The sequence below is a fragment of the Oenanthe melanoleuca genome, chromosome 1A (genome assembly GCF_029582105.1).
Source record: "Oenanthe melanoleuca isolate GR-GAL-2019-014 chromosome 1A, OMel1.0, whole genome shotgun sequence".
NCBI classification, from domain to species: Eukaryota; Metazoa; Chordata; class Aves; order Passeriformes; family Muscicapidae; genus Oenanthe; species Oenanthe melanoleuca.
This window is the reverse complement of record NC_079334.1, coordinates 57,237,019-57,262,141: the sequence shown is the minus strand read 5'-3', so window position 1 is coordinate 57,262,141 and position 25,123 is coordinate 57,237,019. Positions and strand designations below refer to the sequence as shown.

The 25,123-nt window shown below is 43.9% G+C and overlaps 1 protein-coding gene across 1 annotated transcript in view; it reads left to right on the top strand.

The window, feature by feature from the left end:
• Positions 1–16,043, top strand: part of LHFPL3 (LHFPL tetraspan subfamily member 3) — a 229,474-nt gene extending 213,431 nt beyond the window's left edge. The window contains exon 3 of the mRNA XM_056482556.1: positions 11,536–16,043. Coding sequence (XP_056338531.1) covers positions 11,536–11,564 — 29 coding nt within the window. The 3' untranslated portion in view covers positions 11,565–16,043. The remainder of the gene's footprint in view (positions 1–11,535) is intronic.
• The last annotated feature ends 9,080 nt before the right edge of the window (positions 16,044–25,123 follow it).

Below are 25,123 nucleotides of genomic sequence, written 5' to 3'. Positions count from 1 at the left end.
GGCAGGCAGCCCCTGCTCCCCCTCAGGGCTGGCAGCCTGAGAGGATGTGACCTCCAGAAAAGGACACCAGATTAGGAGATGCTTCAGTGTGTGAAGAAATATTTAATCCTGCTCTCTCTGGGATGTGCATCCTCACAGATTGACTGGTGCTGCTCAGTGCCAGCAGCAGCTGACAGGGACAGTGACAGCTGACACACATTAACCCAGCTGCACAGCACCAGCCCCACTCCCCAGCACAAACCCAGCACTAGAACTAAGCACCAAGGAGGGGTCCTGGTGCCAGACACCAAGCACAGGCAGCACCTGCACTGCAAAGTCAGCCCTGCCAGGGTCTCCTGGGGGAGGGAGCCTGGCAGGACCCCCAGCCCAGCAGCAGTGGCACTGGCCCCTGCCAGCACCAGGGGCACACAAGGGTCTGTGCCCCCACTGCTGACCTGGCCCTATGCTGATGGACCAAAATGAGAGGGAAGTATGGACAGATATTACTTGTTCAGGGTGTGGGAGGGTGGAAGCCTCTACTGGAGCTTTTCTAGAGCTGCACAGCAGGACAGAGCACTAACTCCCCCACTAAAGGCTGCATTAAAGGTGCAGTGAAAGGCTCCTCAGGGAGTGCTGCTGCAGATGCAGCTGTGTGGATGCAACTGGACCTTACTGCTTCCCCTTTGTCTAAGCTGCCCTCCCTTTTTACAGATGAGCTTCTTTCTGAGCAAACCTTCTTTATCCAGTAGGTCATTCTGAACTATTGCTCTCTCTGAGAAACTAGTGACTGAGCTTTGAGGAATCCTGGTGAAAGGGAAGTTTGGTTTGAGATGGTGGGCTGGAGATTTCCCCCGTTCCTGTCAGTGTTTGGTACTGGACTGGCTGCTGCTCCAGACTGCCCTGCTGTCCTTGCCAGTCCAATGGCATCCTTACATTGAAAGGTGCATTTTACCCAAGACTTGTCTTATGGTCACTGATGGGAACAGCCAAACAACAGGGAAATTGTCCATGTGTCTGTGTGAAACAGGTGCAGGGTAAAAGGGGAAAAGAAACCACCAAGGATTCTGAGCCCTAGAGCTGATCTTACGTTGTGTGGGGTGTGATCCTCCCAGAGGAGGAAACAAGGTGGGCTATTTACACACCACATTGCTGCCTGCCTAAGGCTGCTGGGTACACTGGGATGTCACCTTCCTGTTCTGACCCAGAGGACACTGTGCCACTCCTGTCACTCAGGGCTCCTGTAAGCCAGCTTGCCTTTCTGCATGCTCTTCAGCTGGCAATTTCCTAACACAGCCCTCCCTTTCCTTCTCTGAGATTTTTTTTTCTCTGCACTGCTGATTGCAGTTTTCCTTCTGTGCTGAAAGCTCTTCGGGGAAGGAATCTCTAGTTTTTCTTTTACAAGAGTGCCCTTCACACCTCTAGAGCATCCCAAGAAAATGTTTAAGGGAATAACATAAATTAATAGCAATAATAAATCCTTACATATCATCCAAAGCCTGCAGAAGTGGGTTTGGAGCAAGAAAAGGAAGATGACAGAAAAAATGTCAGGACCATGAGCATTCAACATTGTCCTTGCTACATATCAGACAGGTTTTTATGACAGATGGTATTCACCAAAAAGCTCACCCTCTCCCTAAACCCCGGCTTTGCCAACTCCCAAACCCTGACTGCCTTCTGACTGAGTATCATCTATCCCCACAGAGATGTTTCTCAGTAGTTTAACATGTAATTTCATACCTTTGGGAACTGCCTATGTACAGTTCCAAGTACTTCCTATTTGCCTAGAGAGTACACAGACAGTTAATTAACATTCCTGTGCTGGTGAGCTAATCACTAAACTGCACTTGTGAAATCTCAGACCAAGGCTCCAGATCGTTATCGTTCTGCTGCCCATAAACATGTAACTTGGCACCTGTATCTTTCTCAAAGGCAAAGGGGATCAATATTTACAGCTCATTAGCAGGTTTTGGTGGAGACCCAACATTACAGCAGCCAGCTAGTTGGAGAGGAGTGTGGCAAGATGAAGGGGACACAGCCTTGCCTTGGTGAGCCCCTGCCCCAGAGGGGGTCTGGGCAAAGTCCTGCAGCTGCAGAACCCTCCCCTCCACAGTGAGCCCCAGCAGCCAGAGCCCCACTCCAGTCCCAGCCCAACTCATTCATCCAATTTTCTCTTCCCATCAGCACAAGTACATACAAAGAGGAACTTTGGAAAACTCTTGGAAATCCATAGATGTGCCTTTACTCAGCATGGATTTGTGCCATGTTCCCAGGTCACACAGCTTTGGCGCTGGCCACAGAAGAGGGGAATTCATTTCACACACAAAAAAAGACTTTAAAGGGTTTCATTATTCTGCAGCATTTAAGGTTCATCAGCACTGATATTTTTCTTCTTTCTTGTTTTCTGTGACATTTAAACTTCTTGCAATGTTTTAGTTATTATGTTAAAATAAAAAATCAGCTTTTTCTTCAGGAAATTTCATTCACAGAAATGTCATGTTGGAATGGCCAGAGAACTGTCACAGCCCTCTTTGCTTCTGTTAGGAGGAAACACTCACTATATGAATTGTGAATTCATTTGGAGAAATCCAGATGAAAAAAGAGCAGAGCTCCATTTCTGTCACACCACTAAAATAAACCCCATCGTAGCAGCTTCCTCACACAGAGATCCTGGCTGGCACCTTCAAGGATGTGCTTCAGCATCTTGGCTTTCTCCCAGCACTGAGCTCCCACTCTCTGTGCTCACAGGAAAGCAGGCTCAGCACAGGGTGAAGCTCACACTGAAGGCAGAGTGGCTGTTCCAGGCTGGGGCTCACTCACAGCCCCAGCCCCTGGCCCTGGGCTCTGCCTCTGCCTGCCCCATGGCCCAGCCCAGGCAAGGAGAGCTTTGTGTCCATGGCAGCAAGGTGTGCTGTCCCAAACCAAAAACGTGCCAGTGTCAACATCTAACATTGCCTAGCACTGGGAAACTCATGGAAGATATAATGCTATTAAAGCCAGATATAAAATGTTACCAACAAAATAAAAAACCCTAAGATGTGCAATGCCAATCCAAACATTTTCTGGCCAATATGCCCAGAACCTCGTCAAGGTACCTCACTGATATGGCTGGATCCTCAGAAAAGCTCCCTGTAAACACATACATCAAAGTTTGTGACAGTTTTTAAATAAAGACAATGAAGAGCTTTCTGAGAAGTCTGATCACACAAACAAAAATACCTACAGATCCTCTGGGCTCCAGGGGAGAAACTGAAAAGCAGCTGCAGCAAATGGGCAGAATATAAAGAAAGTGAAACATTTTCTCATTTAACAGTTAAAGAACAGGAAGAGTTTAGGAATCACCGCTCAGAGACTCCTGTTTAGTGACAGCAATTTATTTGACCATCTGGGCAAAGAAAGACTGCAGCAAACCACATGGAGGAAATAAAAATAGATGAACAACAAGTGACTGATTCTACTTGACTTGAGCCTACAACTCTGCAGAGCAGGAAGCTACTTCATGTGAAAGACATTATTGATGAAGGCATTTCAGCCTCTTGCCAGTTCTTCCAACAACATACTAGATCTCCCATGCCAGCAAACCTGTCCTGAGACGTGACTCCCATCCCAAACTTGACAGAAACACCACCAAGTACAAAAGACAAATTGATGAGCCTTCTGGAAAGGGACCACCAGAGGAAGGAGCATCTCTGTGATGATCCACAGTAAAAGAAAACTCTTTAGGAGAAAGAATAGAAGGCTTTTTGCTGTGTTTGTTCATTATGACAAAAATCTTCCTTTTCTTGAGAGAAGCAAATATTGAAGTGGAGGAAAAGGCAGCCCACTGTTCAGCAGGATCTGATGACGACAGCTCAGTGTCCAGGGCACACTGGCTGGGTGTGACAGCAGCAGGGGATGGTGGTGCCTGCCCTGGAGGTGCAGCCATGAGCCCCACACTGCCCAGATAAGGAACCCAAAAGCAGTTTGTAGTGAGGCAGGGCTAGCAGAGCCATCACCAAGGGAGCCCTGTTCCCACCAGCCCAGACTGGTGCCAGCAGATGACAGAGATGACAGCTACAGCTTGATCCAGCCTTGGATAGGTGTCTCTTCCCTCTGTCTGCCACTCTCCTCCTGCCTTTCTCACCAATAAATATGCATATGTTGTATTCTTGGAGCTGCATTCGAGCCAGAGGAAAGCCACCCGAGCCAGGGATTAGGAAGGGTGGCAGGGAAGCTTGAAGCCTGCCCATATTCAGAGTTTAAAGCCTGTCCTTGCCAACTGGCTATATTTAGGAGTAGTTGAGGGTCTTCCAGTGGTAAGAAAACTGTCAGGCTCTGAAGAGGTGCCTTCTTTAAGCTGCTCTAACCCCATTTCACAAGATTTGCAGTCGAAATTCACCTGCTCCTTCAGGCACATCTCACTCACAAGAGAGCCAAGCTGACTGCTGTATGGAGCTTGGCTCATGCCTTCCCTTCAGGCTGCTGCTTGCATCCCTGCCCAGTCAGTCCTCAAGCTGTTTGATCTTTCTGAGCCTTCCTGACCTGGGGTTGGAATCTCAAACCGAGCTTCTGTAAAGCTGTTTGCTCTCCAGGAAGGGACAATGGCACACCCCAAAAGGACTAAAAACACCTATCCTCAAGCTGTGCTTACACTAAGTCTCTGATTGCTTGTTACAAACAGGCCTAATCTTCTAAGCTTTGTTACAAAACTGCCTGATCATTTGATATTTCAGGCTGAAGATCTTCCATGCATGGGCAGCAGCTTCCCTCTTCTTCCATGCATGCAGTAAATGACTTTGTGCAGGGTAATTGTAACTCCAGGATTCACACATCTCATTTTGTCCATCTCAGATCTCATTCAGGTCTACAGTCCCACAGAAGCCAACAGCCCTCATCCATCCAGGAGCTATCCTAAGATTAAATGAGTCACCCCAGGAGGGCCCTGTCCTGCTCCAAGGACTTCCTAGAGCCTCACATCTGATGTCTGACTGTGAGAGAGCTGATGTTATGTGAGATGCTTCTCCAGGCCTAACCTCTATCTGATCTCTTCACCCAAAACATCTCACCTTTCTCAAAATTTCCATCTAGAAGGAAACAGGAACTTGAAGAAGTCAAGAACACAAATGGTTAGGCTGCCCTGACCCACATGGTGCTCCAGACTTAATTTACATGTCTCCTTTCATCCTTTGGCATAAGGTGGTGACACTTCACTGCTGAATGCCTTTTTTTTTATCAATTTTTCTTGACAACCACATTTAATCCTGGAGACTTCTGCTTATTGTTGTAATAGCTTTAAAAAACTTTCTGTCTGGAGAAATCAACAATGCAGAAAAAAATGTATCCCTGCCATGTCACTCTTTACTGTCAGGGTGGTGAGGCCCTGGAACAGGTTGCCCAGAGATGTCCTGTTCCTGGATATGTTTGAGGCCAGGTTGGATGGGCTTTGAGCAGCCTGGTCAGGAGGAAGGCATCCCTGCCCATGGCAGGGCAGTTGAAATGAGAAGACATTTCAGGTCCCTTCCAACCCAAACCATTCAATGATTCCATGATTCTCTCCCTACAGCATGCTGCCTGCAACCAAACAGCCTTTGAACTGATATCCATTTCCTCCTTCCCTGCTTCAGTCATCACAAAAAACAGAAAAAGAAGGGGAAAGCCAATGTAAGATTAAATTGGGTTTTAAAAGTACAAGAATTGGCCAGAGTCTTCAGGGAGGGCAGGACAGTCACTGAGTGCATTAAGCATTCAAGGAGTGCAGCTTTAGGTCTGACAGTGTGCTGGGTTTTTCTTGTGAATGACAGCCTGTAAGCTGACAGCAAAGTTCTGTCCAGCTGTGTGTTGCACAGAGATGTTGGAAACCTGGCAAAATTGATTTGACTGGATCCTTCAACATTTTTCTGTTTCTTCTCGGGAAACGATGTCTAATAAAACATCATTCTGTCTGTTCAGCCCATCATCACCCCTGTGGGCCTGAAACCATCTGTCAAGCCTGGGAGCAACTGCACCTGTAAGAGAGGAGCAGTAATATACAAGGGAGAAGCAACAATGTATTTTATTGATATAAAACTGTGATTTAACAAAGTGCAATGGTAAATGTGACAGTGGTTTAACAAGATTGAATGGCAGGATTGTTTATTTCCTGCATAGAGGACAAGGTCAGACAAAACTGACAAAGATCCTGTTATTGAGCCATGAGGTTCAGAAAGAATCCTCTTGTGTTCTAAACCCCTTCTCAAAGAGAAGTGTAGGTGTGGCTTAATCCCATCCTAGTCCCAGACTTGTTCAGTGGTTTATGTCTGAGAGATTATGTTTGCACAATCAATCCTTTGTATCACTTAGCTAAGATTTTGAAGTTCTGTGTGCTGTTAACCACTTACCAAGGTTCTGTCACAGCAAGGAATCAAGGAGTGACCTTGAGAGGTGACCCTCCTCAAGGAGACATCCTGGCATGCAGCCCACCATTCCAGACAGCCCCTGGCTACCATGCTGCCCCCCACCCCAAAGCCCAGAGAAAGCTGGGTGCAGCCTTCAGAGCCCCACTGCTGGTTAGGGCTGAAGCAGGGGAGTGGAGCACACCACCACAGCATCCTCTCCCATGCTAGAAATGTGCTTGTGCAGCCATGAACTGAGACTTCTGACAGAAAAACCACCTGAGCCACACATTTAGAAAATTCCTGAATGCTTCTGAAACCATCTCCTAGAGTCCTAGAAACACTTCCCACAAGCCATACCCAGGAGTTCAGCTGCTGTCACTAACAGGGTGAGCAGGATACCACCCAGCAGATTGAATAAGTCCCACTGTTCCAGTCAGCTCTGGATTCACAGGACTTGCATACTGAATGGGGGAAAATCTTGTCTCTTTTTATGTGATTCAATTCTATTTTATTGCAAGGAAGTGCTCCAGCAGAAAAGCAAGCTCACACACCTTCTGCTCAGATGAGCTTCTCCTCTAGTGCCATATGGACAAAACCATCACACAGTTTCAATCCCAAAATTCTGTAAAATTTTCAGTAACTCAAGGTTTACCGTGCATTCTCTTTAATCCCTGGTAGTTTAATTCAGGTAGTCTTTGGGAGATGTGAGTGCTGGCAGAGCAGGCAGTTGCCAGATCCTGCCTGCTGGATTGCCAGGAGGAGGAGGAAATGCCTTGGGCAGCTCTGGTGTGGACAGGTCATTCATCACATTTTGTTGAGAAGGTGCTGAACAGTGAAACACTGGTAAAGAGCCTCTAGCAAAAGAGTTGGGGAATTTTTGTCCATTCTTTTTTCCATCTCCACAGGGCAGCCTCGTACCCTCCTCACTGTGTCTCAGCTGCAGTGCAGGTGTAGGCAGCAGAGCACAATTTATTCCTCTCCTGGCCATAGAGCTGCTTCCAGTATGATCTGTGACAGCTTCTCCAAAACATGTGCTAGAGTTTCAGCTTGGATCATCAGGATTCTTGGAGAGGACCTGAGTTAGTGCTTGGCTGTTTACTGAGAGCACAATTCGCCCCAGGGTCACTCTCCAGATGATGGATCAGCATCTCCCCATGAGGCCAGGGTAAAGGGTGCTCAGTGCATCAAGAGGGAAAAGGCACCCACAGCAGGTAGGGAAATGGGAATACCATAAATCCTCTCTCTCATCACATGAAAAACAAAATAAGTCTCTCAGGCCACTCAAATATGGTTTGCTATGTGTTCTAAAGAGACTGTCTTCAAGGAAATAAGAGATGATGGGTTATTGGCTACTTTGTGCAGCTGGCCATCTATCTGCCTTTCATGCCTTTTAATTATATACACCTGGATATTGTCTGGGCCATGAATATATGTTGCTGTTTGAATTTTGGGCTGCAGTGGCTACAAGTGGAGTTTTAATACACTTAGCATTTCACCAACCCTGGTGTAACAAAAGCATCTACCTATGGTTATAAGGAGCTCCCCAAATCACTGTGTCCAAAAAGGGAAACAAGTCTGGTGAGGGGTCCAGAGTACAAGTCCTGTGAGGAGAAGCTGAGGGAGCTGGGAATGTTTAGTCTGGGGAAAAGGGGACTCAGGGAGACCTTGTCATGCTCTATAACTCCCAGAAAGGAGGTTGAAGCCAGGTGGGAGTTGGTGTCTTCTCCCAAGTAAAAAGTGATGAGAGGAAATGGCATTGAGTTGGACCAGAGGAGGTTTAGACTGGATATTAGGAAAAATTTATTCACCAAAAGAGGTGGCAGACACTGGAACAAACTGCCCAGGGAAGTCTTGGATTCACTGTCCCTGGAGGTGTCCAAAGGTGTGTGGATGTGACACTTGGAGTTACAGTTTAGGAATGAATGTAGAAGTGCTGTGCTAACGGTTGGAATTTATGGTCTTAGGAGTCTTTTCCAACCTTAATAATTCTGTGGTTCTATAAGCAGAAAGGTGAGAACTCCAACACCTCATTAAAACTGAACTTGTCCAATATTTTTTGGCCTACAGCCCAGGCAGCAGTGTTATCCAAGGTGCCTCAGCATGTCTATTTTCAATTGCAGAGCTTCAGCATCAATGTTTCTCTCATCCTTCATCTCCTCCCATGCACTAACCACAGTGCCAGCATTCAGCAGAGATGATGTTTAGGCTGGAGGAATCCTGTGGAGGTCCTGGGAGGAAACCTCTGGCACTTCATTAACCCATGGCTTTGTGCCAGCTGATGTGGTTTTGTAACTGTACCAATTTTGGTGTGACCACAAATGCCAGTCACTTTTTAGCAAAGAAGTTTTGTGTGTTTGGAGTCAGCAATAAAAGATTAACACTTGGAAAGGTGTTATTTTCTCGATTTTTCTAGGCAGTTGAATACATGGCTAAGATCATTTCAATATGGCCAGTGACAATTAGTGGTATAAAGTGTTAAGGTTGTCTGAGATAATATATATCCAAACCTAGAAGGTCTGCTTTTCTCTCTATATTTACTACACATTTTACTGATTTCACAGTATTAGCACAGAAGGGACCATCTGAAATTCAGCATGTCTTTTATACCTTGGCAGGGAGCAACCTGGAAATCTCACTGTGATTCATCTTTGCAACAAACAAATCTCAGTGTTCTCTTTCTGAAATGCACATAAACACTAAAATGCTGTAAATCCCTCCAGGCTGACTATACCCCAGCTCTGCAGTCAGCAGAAGTGATGGCCCTAATTGAATGTGTCAATTATGAGTAGTAAACCTGTTGTGGTGAGGTCAGCCTAACAGACAGCCTTTAAAGACTTTAAATAGGGAATTTAACAGCAGAGTACCTGGGTGGTTGGGCAATACAGCTTCCCTGAAGACTGTTTTCATTAACTGATTTCTAGGCAACAGCACTGTAGCTCCAAGAAAACAAACTTCAAGGAGTCAACAGCCTATGGTGTGATACAAAACAGACTGAGAGAGGTTGCTTGTGAATAACTTACTTATGTCTTGTCAACTAAGCACCTATGGCATTTGTTAAATTTCATTTCCATGTGTATAATAACTGTGTGCAAAATTTGTTGAATGAATTAATAAAGGTCTTAGTATGTTACTGCTGAAACACTGACTGCTGCTGGAAATCCAATAAGCAATGTTAGGAGTTTGAATAACACAGCTACATGAAATTATGATTAAAAATAATTGAAAGAAATGGCTCATTCAGTTCTATTAAGCTTTGATTAGTCCTAGGAGTATCAGGGCACGTGTTCCTTACCATGCAATGTTATCTTTCTCCAAATTTCAGTTTCACCAAATTTGGATTGTTTAAGAGGCTCACAAACCCCCTTATCTCACTTAGCAAATAACCCCATTAGAGGCTCAGGCACTTTTTCATTCACTTTATTTGGTAGTGCTGTTTACCTCTATTACTAATTACCACATTAATAACATTAGTAAACGCATTTATAAAATACACAAAAGTTCCAAACTCAGACCATTTTTAATAGATTTTATTTATCACAAGTATGTCTATTTCTCATACACACTTTATCTTTCATTTTTGCTACATGTTTTAAAGGGTAAAAGGAAGCTCATGGAGTTATCAATGGCAAGCTTTCTTTTACAATTGGAAACTACCATCCCATTACATACTCACATCATAGAAATGTTTTTACCATAGTGAATATTACATTTCATATAAATTTTTTAACACAAACACAGCTGGCCCATTTTTCTTTTTCAGTGCCTGTCCTAGTTCACCTTATGCTTCTTGTATACTTATTTGTTACTTTCTAGTCTCAGCAACATCAATTAAAAGTGTATTGTAAAATAAATCTGGACTATAGATACAGGCTGAACAAGTCAGAAATCTTCCTCCAAAACAAACCTTGCTTGAGAAATGTCAGTTTGTTGGAGTTCCATGGGGAAGCAGGCATCCAAGGTCCATGGCAGAAGGGTTTGCCAGCACCAGGCTCCCTGGTTCATGGTACCACCACCCCAGGCTGGGGTCTGGGTGCCCTGGGGCACCAAGCTCTCTGGGTCTGTGGTGAATTAGCTGCAGGCCAAGGTGACCACAGGAGTCAAGGCTGCAGGGAATTTGAGGGAATGGGAGAAGATGGCTGTTCCATGTCATATGATGGGAGAAATTAAATATTTCAGTCTCCTTACAGTAATATTTTCAAGTGTTCTAGTCCTGTAATTCTTTGTTTGCTTTCATTTCACAATGAAATTCATTCCTTTTCTTTTGTTGTCACAAAACCAGTGATACCCCCAGTCTCTTGCAGAGGTGTTATGATATAGGAGGTGGGGTTGTGGTGAAGATGACCATCCTCTCCCCCAGGCTGTGGCTTTGTAAGACCCCACAGGAGGCAGTGGAGAGGCTGCCTGACAAAGGACTTCATGGTTTGGTCTCAGGGGTCTGAGAGAGTTTAGCTAATGGTGAACTGGCAGAGCTCATTTGGTGCAGGAGCTTTCTGTTCACTGCCAAATGCTGGGCAGCCAGGTTTTCACCTTTGCCTGTGTGTGGGTACTTGCAGACAGATTTCCTCACTGAGCCCTGGTTCCAGGGGTGCCCCTGAAGCACCAGCTCGGGGGTGACACCTGCAGCAAGAGGAGGAACCCTTGTCACCCTGCTGCCAGTGCACAGCCCCTGTCCCCTCGCCTGTCGCAGCCCTGCCTCAGTACATGGAAACTGGGCAGGGAGAATCAGTTTTTTAAGGGAGAGTTTGGTTTGAAAACTCCCCCCCACCTCTGTCCTCATTTGAAATGTAACACAAGGTATTATTTTATCATGTTTGCAAATGTGGATTGTGTCCTCGAGGGAAAGAAGCAATTGATACAGAACAGAAATGTCAGGATTTCACCTTGATTCATGGTATTCATCTAGTAAATGTCATTCTTGCAGCATATGCATTGTATCTTTATTTTTATGCTGCTCAAACTTTAGATGAAATCATCTCATTATTTTGACTTCCTGTGTCTATTAACTGATGAGAGATTATTTTTGAGAATTTCAGATTACAAATCCTATCTGCAGATTAAATTTTTCATTTTTCATGACAAATGGAAATGCATATAATGAAGTGCATTAGAATATTGGTCAGAGGCTTGCTCTGAGCTAAGCACAGCGTGAACATCTTTATGTTTGCTGGCAGTAAACCAGCTTCTCTCTTTTCTCTGTTTTGCACAGTCCTACTAAGCCAATCCTCACTAGAATGAGCACAAAACAAATGAATAACAGCTTTTGTACATCAACATTAAAATGGGAAGAAGCTTGGGAAAGGGCCTCCAACAGAGAAGAACGCTGACAAGTGCAAAAATGCCTGATGGATAAGCATCACCTTCTAAACATAGATCAGCCAGACATGGAAGTGATTTCAGAAGAGAAATGCAATCATGGATTACACACCAGCTCATTAGAAACTGTTGCTGAATACAGCATCCAGAAGACATGCATGAAAAGTCACATTTGGGGAATAAATTAAAAGGGGTGTAGTTGTTGCTAGATAAACATATGTAATATATATGCATTGAAGAGGTTTGTAAATGTCATTTTTTTATTCAGACGGAAAGCAAAAAGCTTTAAAATCTTTCACAGTAGAGAGGCAGTTAACTTCAGCCTATTCCTATCCCAGTAGCCAAGAAGCTGTTAGGACATCTCTCTTAAATTAGCATTTATAGACTCTGAATGTTTCCATCACCTAGTGGAAAAAGCATAACTTTTACTGCTACATTGCTGCACCTCATTTACTTCACTGTATAAGTTGACTAAAACTGTAAAGCTTCTCAATTTTTACTGCATATGTGTTCCAATTAATATGACTGTAACAAACTTAAGACTCATAAATTATTTCTGACCTATATTCTAGTTCTATGAAGCATATATACTCTAAGGTATGTCTGACTGAATATCATAATGCTATAATTTCCCAAGATGCATAGAATTGTTTGTATTTGAAGTGACAAAATAAAACCCCTCGAATTCTTTTTTAATAGGAGAAAGTAATTTACCCCTTAAATGTAACACAGTGTTGCTCACTTCAGTGGTATTTCTTCTCCCTGTTCTGCCATGCAACTGTGGAGTGACACTCTGGCCCATGCTAATGCCAATCAGACAAGGTAATCCACTAAGACCTTCTGGCCTTAAGTTTAAACTCAATACAACTCAATAAACCCTTGAGTTTAAACCCAATACAAAATTTAAGAGACTAGTAAGCAAATACATGTTGCAAATAGCCATGTGAGGGCTGGATGCAAATAGCCCTGGGGCACTGGTGGGGAACTGATTCCCTCCCCAGGTCCCAAAAAGCACTCTCAGATCCAGAAGCCACTGAGAAGTAAAACAGGAGTAGCAGAATATGAAGAAAGAAGGGCCTGGATGCCAAGCACAGGCAGAGAGGAACAGCAGGAGGCAGGGACCCCTCTCTGCCCCTCTCCAACCTTCCCACCAAGGCACAGGACTCACGGCTCAGGACTGGCCCTGAGCACCCTGCTCAACATGACTCAAGGCTCTCCTGTGTATCACAGCTGAATCCAGTGCAAAATGAACAGTGCAGTGCAGAGTCCTTCAGGGCTTTTAAAGCCTGTTGCTTAATTCTTTGGCTTTCAGGGGAAGTGGCTAAATAACAATCAATTGCTAGTGTTCATCCCAAATAATCCAAAACACTGAAGGCACGAGGTAAACATGAGTTAAAACTGTTTAACTATTGACTGCACAACACAAATTATTCCAGAATTTAGTGCATGAATCTCAAAAAATTTATTTTACTTTTGAAAGAAAAATTATCTTTAAGCAAACTGCCAGTAAATGAATACAGGGAATTCGATAATTTTTCTATCTAACTACCAAGGTACCAATATGGCACTGACTTCACTTGGGTGTCAGCCAAGTAAATTTATGTGTGAATCTAGGCAGCATTTAAAAAAAATAAATTACATTTTTTTAAATCTCAATCTACTCTTTTAACTGGATGTACAAAATTCTCCTGACTTCTAAAGGACCAGGACTAGCTGGTCAAAAGCCTCACCCAAATCAATCAACCACCATAAACATCTTCCCAGAATCTGCTATTGACCTGAAGGGGATGGAAGGCAAAAATCAAGTCGTTCACACATGAGACAGCATAAACACATCTAAGGGCCCACTTCAGACAGGTTTTTAAATCTGTGATTAGTCCAACCAGTGTCAGCTGGAAAATGCACATCCTCAGGGGCTGGATGCATTCAGGAGTCCCTGTTAAGTGGTGCCTCAGTGAAGCCCATCCTCATCCTCTGCTCTTGTTGGCTCACAACCACACTCACACCTCAAAGCCTGTCAAAGGGTTTGTTATGAGGATGTGCTCTCATATCACCATCTTCATTTGCTCCTTCAGTTTACCTCTATCCCACATTATTGCAGTCATGGCACTTCTGCTGTGACAGAAATCACCAAAACAGGGTTTCTCTGTATGATATTGTTTTGTTTAGCATCATGGTGGTGGTGCAATGTAAAAGCCCTTTCTAAATATACATAAACATTGCCAAAAAAGTGTCATCACAAGACATAGCAACCCTGTCAGGGCAGCTCAGTGAATATGTACAACTTGTACACAGTCAGAAGCAGAGACATACCAGAATGTACATCATTAAATGTTGACTCAGTAAGAATAGTATGTTCTATCTTTTTAAATGTTACCACTTTCCCATCCCACTCCATTGTAACTTGTCAATTGTAATTTCTTTTTAAGTCAACAAACTGTAAAGAAAACTGTTGAAATACCTGATTTTCTGTAAAAGTAATAACAACAATACTTTTTGTTACTTCAAAGTATGCTTGGTATTAAAGTACCTAATAAAGTTCAACAATGACTTTTGTAGCATACTAAAATAAAGTGTGATAGTGCTTTTCTCCAGCTCATCTGTGGGAAGGGCAGCTGTTGTTGGGATTACTGCCCTCCTAAACACAAGCCTGGACACCTCCTACACATCTGTACCTACAGAGATGCCTCAGGTATGTAAAGTCCAAGCAGAATGGGATCCCTTAATGAGAGCAGGGATTTGTATGCATGGGTGGAATTGCTAGTAGAACCTTGTTGGTAAGTCATCTCCACCCTCTGGTACCTGCCTACATACCTATAAGTGGGCAACAACATAAAGTTGCTAATTACACTGTTTGGTATAAAACTAGGGTTTATAGTAAGAGAAAGAAGAGTATAATTATTTATAAGTTAATTATGATTAAATAGAGAACTTCCAGGTTTTTAGGATGCTGTTCATTTTTATAGGCAATGCATTTCAGTTATTTATAAATTGGGAATCCCGAACAAGTGATTTGGATGACACAGTGAAGCTCAGAAGTTTATCACCCCCTGATTTCAGTACATGAAGGCACACTGGAGCCATCAGGGGCTGTCACATCATTCCAGATTTTGCACCAGCAAGAGGTAAGTACTTCCTTGTCAAAGAGATGCTAGATTTGCCTCCATGCTGCTGATGCAGCAGTATCTGCATTTGGAGATGCTCTAGAAATTACTGTGACTGGGGTCTAATGATGCCCAAACTCCCAGGCTCTGACACATTTCGATTGCAGTAACAGATCAGCTTCCCTCACACCATCCATCTTTCCCTGCTCTAGGGAGGAAAATGTAATGCTGGGCCCAGCAGCTTTCTGTCTGTTTTCACTGTTAGTCTGATATCCTTCAAACATTTAAAAGTTTTAGTAGTTTCATCCAATTCTCTGAGCATTTGAAATGGAATAAGATCTAGACAGTTTAAAATAAAGAACCCACCCCAGATTCATCCTAACTAGTTTACACATTGAAAAGACAGCCATATGCTGAACAGGTTCTGAGGTAGTGCTAGAAAGCAACACTTCTTTCCCTATGAGCTAAAGTCAAGAGATTTACACATTTCTCCTTCCCAAGGAGCTCTGTGCAGGATGGAATGTGTTGGAGTAGCTGGCAGTACCTGCACACATTGCACATGCAGCCATTCCACCTTGGTCTGTGATCCTCATTGGCCCACATTAATACCTTGAGAGGAGGCTTTCACAGAGGCCTGGAATTCTGCAGAAGGTAGAATATGTAGTTTAAAAATCCATTCTCTTCCCTTTAGATCAAGTAATGTTTGTGTCATGGTGCTGGAAACACAAAGCCAAGGCTTGCAGTGATCAGATACTGACGTGATGCTTCCTATTACCCACCTGTCTCTTAAATTTTTGCTTAGTGTTACTTTATGCTGCCTTCTGAAATGTCTTTTGCATTTTAAAAAGTAAAGTGATACAGCCTCCCTTTCTTCCAGATAGTCTCATAACCCCACAGGGAGTGGGGGGCAGTTACCCAGCCTTTCCACTTCACAAAGCAAGGAGAAGTACTGCCTCTGCAAGAGGCAAATCTCCAGGGAAAAAGGCAGACACATTGTACTCATCAACTCCCAGGAGGAGATGTGGCCTAATTGCCTATGAGACACTACAAAGCTCTTCTCCTTCTGAAACTGCTCCAAAAGTTGCTGCAAAGCTTCCTGAGATCACCAGTGTGAGACCAGCCTCCAAGTTTGAACTTGGGAAAAGTCACTTGGGAAAACAGCCTGGAGTGAAGATGCTCCAAAAATCTAGGAACTGGGGTTGAATAAACCTCCACAAACCTGTTTTAAATTGGTATAACAACATGGATTATTACTCCTGATTTTGTCAAGTGCAAGGTAGATTTATGTTAGCCTGATACAGCTATTAGGATTATTAATAAGCAAAATTATATATCATTGTTAATAATTTCTATGGGGGAAAATGAAATAAAGATTGTCAAAATCCTATATGCTAGAATGAAGTTTCCTTTATATGATAATCACATATTTTTAAAAGTATTTCCACAGTTTAACACTAGAAGATGCTCTTGACCATCAGCTACATTACCAGTTACATAGATTCAGGATTCCCCTGTCAGATCCAAGCACAGGAAGGTAGGAATTTTGCTCTGCCATAGCAAAATTCATCACTTTCAGGAGCTTCATCACTTGATGATCACTTGACAACTCTCAAGCATGGCTTTCTCACAAGATATCAGGCAAGACTCTGGGATGACAGCTCAAATGTCAGGCTTACAGGTATGCAATTAGCACCTTGAGTCTCCTTTATATAACTTTAAGCCAACACAATGCAAAAATAGTAATAAGCTAGACATTCAGCCTGAAAAAGAAAATTATATCTTCTCTCTATTTTGTTCGATTCTTTTTCCATTAAAAAATGAAATTAGTTGAAGTGTCACTGGAATACTCTGAGGATCTACTAAGTGCCTGCTGTATCTGTTGAGTTTCTCAAATGGAAACTGAAAGTAATGTAAAATATTGTGCTCCTGAGGCCATGAGCTGAGATGGCTGGTGACAGAGTTTTCTAGAAGAGCTTTTAGGTTATAAGCTACAATACATGTCATCAAGAAATGAGCTGTTTTAGTCAGTATAGCTGAATTTATGCATGCTTAAGGATAAGGAATAAAATAATTCAGAAATTCTGAAAGAACTTCAGGCTTAATACATGCCATCACTCTTGGGAGGAGGGGGTAATTTTTATTTTATATGCTTTAATATATGAGAATACTCATTTAGAGGTTTTAATTTATTTTACCTTATGTAATGTAAATTCTTCACCCACAAGATACCTTGGCGATGCTGAAAGCAGTGAAGGGGCTTTCCTGGAGCAGCACCAGGCACGATGGATGTTGTCCTTATCTGTGCTGCCATCTAATGGCTCACCAGCCTCTGCAGGTGTCCTTCTCAGGAACTAGATATTAAAGGCAGCTTTGTATCTGCATTCATGGAGATCCAGGTAACAAACCAGCACACACATTACCTCCCGTGCCTCCCAGCAATAGGGAAAAATCCAGGAGATTAAACCATCACCATATTAACTCACACTGCATAAAGTTTGAGATGGAGTTTGAGAACCTCTAAGTTTTTGTTTGAATTTCTCAAGACTGAGGAGAATAAGCTTTATCTCTGCAAATGTGGATGAGAACTTTGCTTTACATTTTAAAAGCATTTTCCAGACCTATTGAGCCCAGGGACAGGCTTCTGCATTTCCCAGATACAACAGACACTAATTTCTATTTACCCCCTCAAAGAACCATAGAATCATAGAAAGGTTTGTGTTCAAAGGGACCTTAAAAATCACCTGGCTCCAACCCTCTGCCACAGGCAAGAACACCTTCCATTAGACCAGGCTGCTGAAATCCAGCCTGGCATTGAACACTTCCAGAGATGGGGCACCCACAGTTTCTCTGGGCAATCTGTACCAGTGTCTCACCAACCTCACAGTTAAAAAATTTCTTCCTAACATCTAATCTAACTTACTCTCTTCCAGTTTCAAACCATTATCACTGTCCTGTCACTAGGGCCCATTCATGAGGTTGCCCTGGGCCAACTCCTGGAGCTTGTCCATGTCCCTCCCTGTGACATCCCATCCCTCAGACATGCCAAGTGTTTGGGAGCATGGAATGGAGGGATAGAACAGCAGAAGTAGGAGGCATCAGCATGAATGGGAAAGTTAGGTAGTTAAAGTCAAACCTCTGTACCAGGAGATGACCATAACTGGTCAGCATTCCTCCAAAGTGCTCCTGTTGAAAAGGCAGAGGTTAAGAGGCTACTGAAATGGTGACTCTTGAGATGATACTAAATGTGGCATTGATGAGCTATGATCATGCAATAGGAGACAGAACATAGAAAACTGATGGTCCCTAAAGGAACAGAACATCAGATTTAGGTCATCCTAGATAGCATTTGCTCTGAGAAATGCTAAAAGGGTGAAATCTGATTATGGATTACCAGGCTGAGGGCTGGGAGCAGCTAAAGCCCCTAATCCCAGAGGAAGAATGCAGGGACTCTAGAAGCCATTAATACATTGACCATGAGAAAAAACATGCTGTGAGGGTGCAGTGAGAGCCAGGCTGTGGCAGGAATACCAGGAACAATGAACTCTTCCTGCCTGGTCAGGCTCTGCTGCCTCCCAAAGTGATGTCCCAGGCCCCTACCACTCCCAAAGGAGCTGGAGAAGAGGAACCAGAGGCAGGGCCATCATACTCAGGCACAGCCTGATGGAGGAAATGGCTGAGGATATGGCAAAGCCCAGAGAAGTAAACCAGAAAAAGTCCAAAGCCAACATGAGAACTGGGACAGGATTTTTGGCAGAGAAGCTCCCAAAGCAATAAGAAAGAATCACCACACAAATATATTTCATGTGTTCCATACTGAGGTGTCTGGTAGTCTTCTCAAAGGCCTTAGACAATGGGTCTTCAAAATGAATTTGTTAAATGACATGGCATTGCATGTATGTGAGCACACCTAATGAAAACTCTGCCTGCTGCTTTTGCAGGACAGCAATCACTGCTTGGTGTTGAGCTCAGAGGAACTACCACAGCAGGTGATAGTCAGATTTGTCAGTCATTTCCAGACTGTGCTTCTGTTCTCACAGGGAGATCACACCTCCAGCTGTCACCAGATGACACATATATTATATATATGCTATATATAATTATATATTCCTTATATATTCCTTCCCTTTTTCACTGCTTCCCTACCCTTACAGGCTCTTCCAAAGTGGAAAAGCAAAATACATATATCTGTATTCAGAACCCATTAAAAACTCACAAACACATCACATTTTACTGTTTTTCAGTAGTATGTATTTATTTTTTTTTCTTTTTCTCTTTATAAGAATTACAGAGGACGAAGAGCCTCATCTGAATTTTCATAAACTGGAAAGTGCAGGGAAGAATCTCAGAACGTGAGATCCATGCCTGGGAAGCATGGAGTCACAGTACTGCAGGAACACTGGTGTTGGAGGTGCTTTGGGAGGCCTCTAGCACAATCTCCTGCTCCATGAGGTCAGGGCACTATCCATTCAGGTCCTGTAAACAGCAGTGGGGGAAAGCACATGGTTCTTCTGAGCAGGCTGCTCCAATGCTTAATTAATCTCACAAATGAGTCAATAATTAAGTAAATATCAACAGGGAGATGCTGACACATGATATCAGAACAGCTGCTATGCATGTGGCTACACTCTTAAAGGGTACCATTCCAATCTTCTTACAGTATGTTTTTAACTTGTAGGCATGTGCACAGAGGCCAGATTTTAATGTATTAATAGTGCTAACTTGTCATTGGTACTGAATTATATTCTTGCTGTAGTTGGAAGGGATGTATTTCACCTAAGCTTATCCATTTTACCTGTAAGAGGCAAAGCCAAAAAGAGTTATTACTGTGTTGAGAAGTAATAATGATATATAGACCAACAGAGAAGTTATTGGTGTGTAACCCTCACATTTATAGCTGTATTTTCTCCAGCATTCCACAGCTAGAAAAAAATCAGGTTGAGCCAACATATGGCTCCCAGACCTGTGCCTCAGTCTAAACATTAAACAACTCTGCCAGCACACAGTACCTCTGCTTCAGGTTGTACAAAAAAATTAGGTTTTGTGAAAATTGTTTTGCACTGCTGAGGTAGACTGGAAAATTTGCAACCGAGTCAGTGGAAACTGAAACAGGCTGTTATGCAAAGGTGCTGCTGAAACCCAGGAGGAAGTGAAAGAAGTTAAGCCCAAGTTCCTGGTGCTGGTACAACTTGGTGAATGTAGGAGCACACAGGCTGGCTTGGTGGTGTAGAAGACCAGTGTTACAGTCAGTGGTATCTGCTTCCAGACTGAATTCTGTTCATCTAGGACCCTTCTCTGCTAGGAGAAGAAGTCTTTCCAGACACTGGGAAAATACTCAAAATCTGGAGACAACTGTGTGGTGTTACATCATCACCCTGTTTCATACTGGACTTGAACAATCTTTTGAAGGTAATGAATCTTTTTCCCCATTTCTGTGATTTTTCTCTTCACACCATCTCCCTTTAGTTTCTATTGCCAGTTACCCTATTTTTTAAATTGAGAGTTTATTATAACTAGTGTTAATCAAATTTTTTTCCTAGACTTCTCAATAAAGAGGTATGGATGTATTATGTCTGCTTTGCTTTATTTTGTTGGTTTTGTTGTGATTTTGGTTTGTTTGGTGGGTTTTTTTCCTATTCTTAAGGTGACTTCTGAGCACTTACAGTCATGGTGAAATGCTGGAAAATATGGACATCGTATTGTATATATGTATATGTCCCAGAGGGCAAACAAAAAGTACTCAAAGCCCAACTGCACTTAAGCCTCATTATTTTTAAGCTGATTTTATGGTATTTTTTTGGTAGTCTAATTCACTATATTTTAATGTCAAGTACTGCAACAACTAGCTAAAAAGAGCACTCATCCAGAGGTGTAGAAAAGAATATGCCAGCCAGATGTCGTCCCAGGCCAGAAAATGAAGCAGCACAAAACAGGGAAAACAGGCTCCAGGCCTGAGCTGCCTGTGCAGTGCCTGCTGGGCATTGTGCCAGAAAACAACAGCCTGAAGCAGTTTTCCCAGTTCTCACTCCTGTTCCCTACTTTTTTCAGCATGTGTCCATGTTGGGATTTTACAGATTAAGTTTTTGACCCACAGTCCAGCACTCAACTTGTTGTCTTTCATTTGTCTTCTCTCTCCCAGATGCCAGATTGTTAGTCCCTTTTTAAGCAAAGAGATTTATTGAATACAGTGAGTTTCCAAAAGGACAAGGGAGGAGAAATATTAATGAAGACAGAGTATTCCAGAGCCCAAATACAGCCCAGACCAAGATTAATATTTTGCACACCACGTTGTTAGATGGGAAGCCCAGTGATACCTCCAAGCCCCCAAAGTCAAGGGAAGGTCCAGTCAAAGACACTGATATGCTGCAGTTTTGTAAAGGTTTTTGGGCTCATCACAGAAGGAAGAGACAGAGAATCAGCAGGGCTTGAGCACTACAACCCAGAACTTCACTGCCTGAGTTAAGGACCAGATGTGCTACTTGGAAAAACTATGTACTTGTATACTACAGCTGTGAGAGATCAGTAGGATCCTTTTCTCGGGCCTGGTCAGAAAGTTTAACTATAAGATAAGCAGATATGTTTCTACCTTGGCTATCCAACATGTTAAACCCCAGATGAATCACTGAGAATCTGGTGCCATGGCTGGTTTATGCCAATCTAAGCATGAGCTGCTGTCAAGAGGAGCAACCCTGCCTGCCCTGCCTGCCCCCATCACCTCTCCAGTATCAATACTGGTGCCTGTCTATGTGCACAGCCAGCTTCACCACTGAGCTGGTTCAACCCACTCTATGGCCACATGATTATCAGTGCCAAAATGCATTGAGGAGCACCAGCTTCAGGACTGAAAGGGAAGCCTGTAGTGGATTGACATATTTTGTTCAAGCACCCTACAGAATGAATGTGTGTGCAGAGTTAAGTCTGGTACATCCTGATCCCAGTGGTGACACTGTGCACAGTCTGGACAACCCACTCAGCACTTGCACAGGTGGTCCAAAAACACCTCACATGTGTCAGACATGAAGGACACTTGCTGTGAAGTCCATCCCTGTGTGACCACTAAGATCACTGAAAATGCAGAGACTGTACTGGACAAGTCTGACCACCCAGCAGGATGCACTGCATGTGCCCACTGCTCCCAAGACACAGCAGAATCCCTCATTTATCTATGGAATGGCAGCTCCTCCTAGGACAACACCACCTCCACCCATGATTCTGCCTGCAGCATCCCAAATTTCCTCCCTGTAGCTGACTGTCCATTCTCAGGATTGTCCTGAAAGCAATTGCTGTGGCATCAGGTGAGTCAGACACAGATGAGTCAGCTGTACATGCTGCCTGAGACAGGGAAGAGAGATGAATTGGGCTACAGAGGCTTTTAATCTGACAACAAAGGCTGCCATACATCTGGAAGTTGAAGTTGCTCAAATAAATATGACAAAAATGTGTAAGTAGGAGGGTCATTCACAGTGAGTACATAGCAAGCTGCCTCCATTTCAAGTTTTGGATCAAGATTTTCAGCAAAGCAATATTTGGCCTTGATCAAGGCATTTCTGAGTACAGTGGTACATGTACAGAGAGTGTGTATCACAGCATGTAAAACCCAGACAGCCCTGAAAGACAGGCTTTAGCAAATCTTCCTGCTGTTGTTCATGAGGAATTGCCTCTAGCTCTTCCCTGCACCTCCCTGCCAGGACTTGGAGAGCCTATCACGGGGCTCACAGAGGGACATTTGCCACTAACATTTAAAAAGTCATGATTGTTAGAAACTGGCAATAAGGATGAATATACAAGGTCATCTAGTGACTCCTCTGAGAGCATTAACATCCTCAGAGAAGTTGGGAAGGAGGGGAAGAGTCACAAAAGAGTTAGGAGGGAGGAGTCATAACTTGGGAAGAGCAACTTAAACTGAAGGAAGGGGACTTACTTGATTTAATTTACCAGAGCCCTCCAGACAGCTCACAAAGCACCCTGGCTTCCAGCTGATGTAACATATGTTATGTGAATGCACTATAATTAACATTATTTGACTGGAAAAGAAGTATTTCCAAGTTTCATTAGGCTTATAAGGAAAAAAATAGATTAATATTACTGAACAAAGAGAGAATTGTTTATTCAGAGTTGATGTATGCCATGGCAAGTCGTTTATGTATAGATGCTAGTGAAATTACTTGAAGGAGGCAGAAGCAAACAACCTTCAGCCAAATGTGAAGTACACGCACTGCACTGAGCACCATGCTTCTCTCAATGTGTTCTGCATTCCCTCAGTTTCCAATTCATCAAAGCTTGATTGAACTCAAAGTTTACAAGAAACATGGGATTGAGTCCCAGTGAAAGGATATTTTCCCCTTGTTTTCCTGTGCTGTATACAAGCAGGAGCAGTGAAAACAATGAAAAACCAAGCTGCACCCTTTTGCTCTGCACAACTTCCTGAAATTTCTCCTGAGCCAGATAAACCAGGCTACAGAAAAACACAGGTCAAGGTTAAAATGGCATCTGCTAGGATGCTGTGGAATTTAGGAACAGTCGTATTTTCACACCATCTGCTTCTTTACGATAAATTACTTTGTGACCCGGCTGTATAATAAGATGTAGTGAGAGAATGTAAGATGAATATCCTTCCAGCCTTCACTAATCTCACCAGAGAAGCAAGAGAAGTCTTGTTTTAAACTAAGGAAGGACAAAAAGCACTGAAAGCTGCATGGGAAACGGCCCAGAACAGCAGAGGATTCGGAGGAGAGGCTTGCAGGGCTGCAGGCGGAGGCCTGGCTGGGGATGGCAGCTTTGTCGCTGGCCCGGGGCAGCAGCTGACCTTCAGCACATGTGTCAGCGCCGCCAGACCGGCCCGCCCGCCGGGATTAGCAGCTCCAACTGCGCACTTGGATAAAGCGCAGGAGCTGTCCTGGAGGGATTAGCGAGCCTGCAGCGCCTGTCCTGACCTGAACGCAGATCCCTGGCACCCCTGGCATGGCAGCCGCAGCTGAGAAGGGCTCAGGGCTCCGCCAGGCACAACGAGAGCGCGGCAGACAGGACGGCACAGGGAGCCTGCCAGCTGGAGGCTTCCAGTTGTCACAGCCCTGCCCGAGGTCACCACGCTGCTGCCACTCACTCCTCCGGTCACCAAGCAAAGGAACAAAACCAGGGAGCTGTGCCATGGCATGGGAGGAAGGCCGACGCTCCATCGAGGCAGCAAAAGGACAACCAAGCCACCAACAGAGGCCCAGAGGGGGCTGTGACATCCCAGAGATGGTGTCTGTCCAAGAAGTGCCCGAATCTGTTTTCATTTAAACCAGTTTTACGGTCTGGACCAGACTGGGACTCATGCATTTTATGTGGCCTACACAACCCACTCTGCCCTGCAGGAGATGACAGACAAGCCACGAGTGGTTTGCAGCCTCAGAGCGACTGCAGATGCCCAAAGACCAGGGCAAAGCCAGCTCACTTCTTTCTGCGACTCTTCCCACAGCTGGCTGGATCACTTGGTGCTTTCTGTGTCCCCTCCCTGCCTTGAGGCAACATCAGCTTCTCCATACAGGCTGAACAGGCTTCACACACTTTCTCTGGAGTCTGGAGTAGCTTTCCCTGGAGCTGTGCAAAGGTACAGGAAATGTCCTGTTGGCTCTGCCACCACCCAGGAGGCAGGGTGATGGTCTGTGAAGCCAACCAGTGGAAGGTGGTGGTGGCAATCTTCAGAAGGAAGCCTAGGGTAGTAGAGAACCTACTTACTACCAAACATTGCAGCATCTCTGTGGTTTTTTTTCTGTTTTCTCATGTTTCCTGCTTGTGTCCTGCTGCCACCAGTCTGTGCAATTCCACAAATTAAAAGTTGGAGTTTTTTTTCAGGTGAATCTTGGGGAGTTAGGAACATAGCTCCCAAGAGCATAATTTCCTCAGCCCAGAACTGATGATCATCGTGCATGTACACTCATGAACATTGCTGCCTGCTGACACAGTGCTCCTCTGCAATGCTTTGGGACACGAATGCATTAGTGCACAATAAAAAACCACAGCACTAAAGGAAAGCTGTGCAACAGAGGGATGTTGCACTTAATGTTTGGGGTGACCCAAGGAAGACAGACAGGTTTGGAGGGCAGGTAGAGCATTTACAGTATATTCCTTATTATCTCCTTGTGATGTTCAGCAATTTACAAAGGTACCAAACCAATGCCAGATTCAGACTGTCTCACCAGGATCTGACACCTTGCAAACTACAAGGTAAAAAACCAAACACAATGGCCTTACCTTCTTGATAAAAATATGGGAGTGGTTTCTTTTTATCTCATCCACTCTTAAGGGACGAGATACGTGGTCTGGGGCAGCAGAACTGGAAACTGTTCCATAGGAAGTAATATAATCCAAAGTCCTGTGTATTTTTAAGCTTTTCAG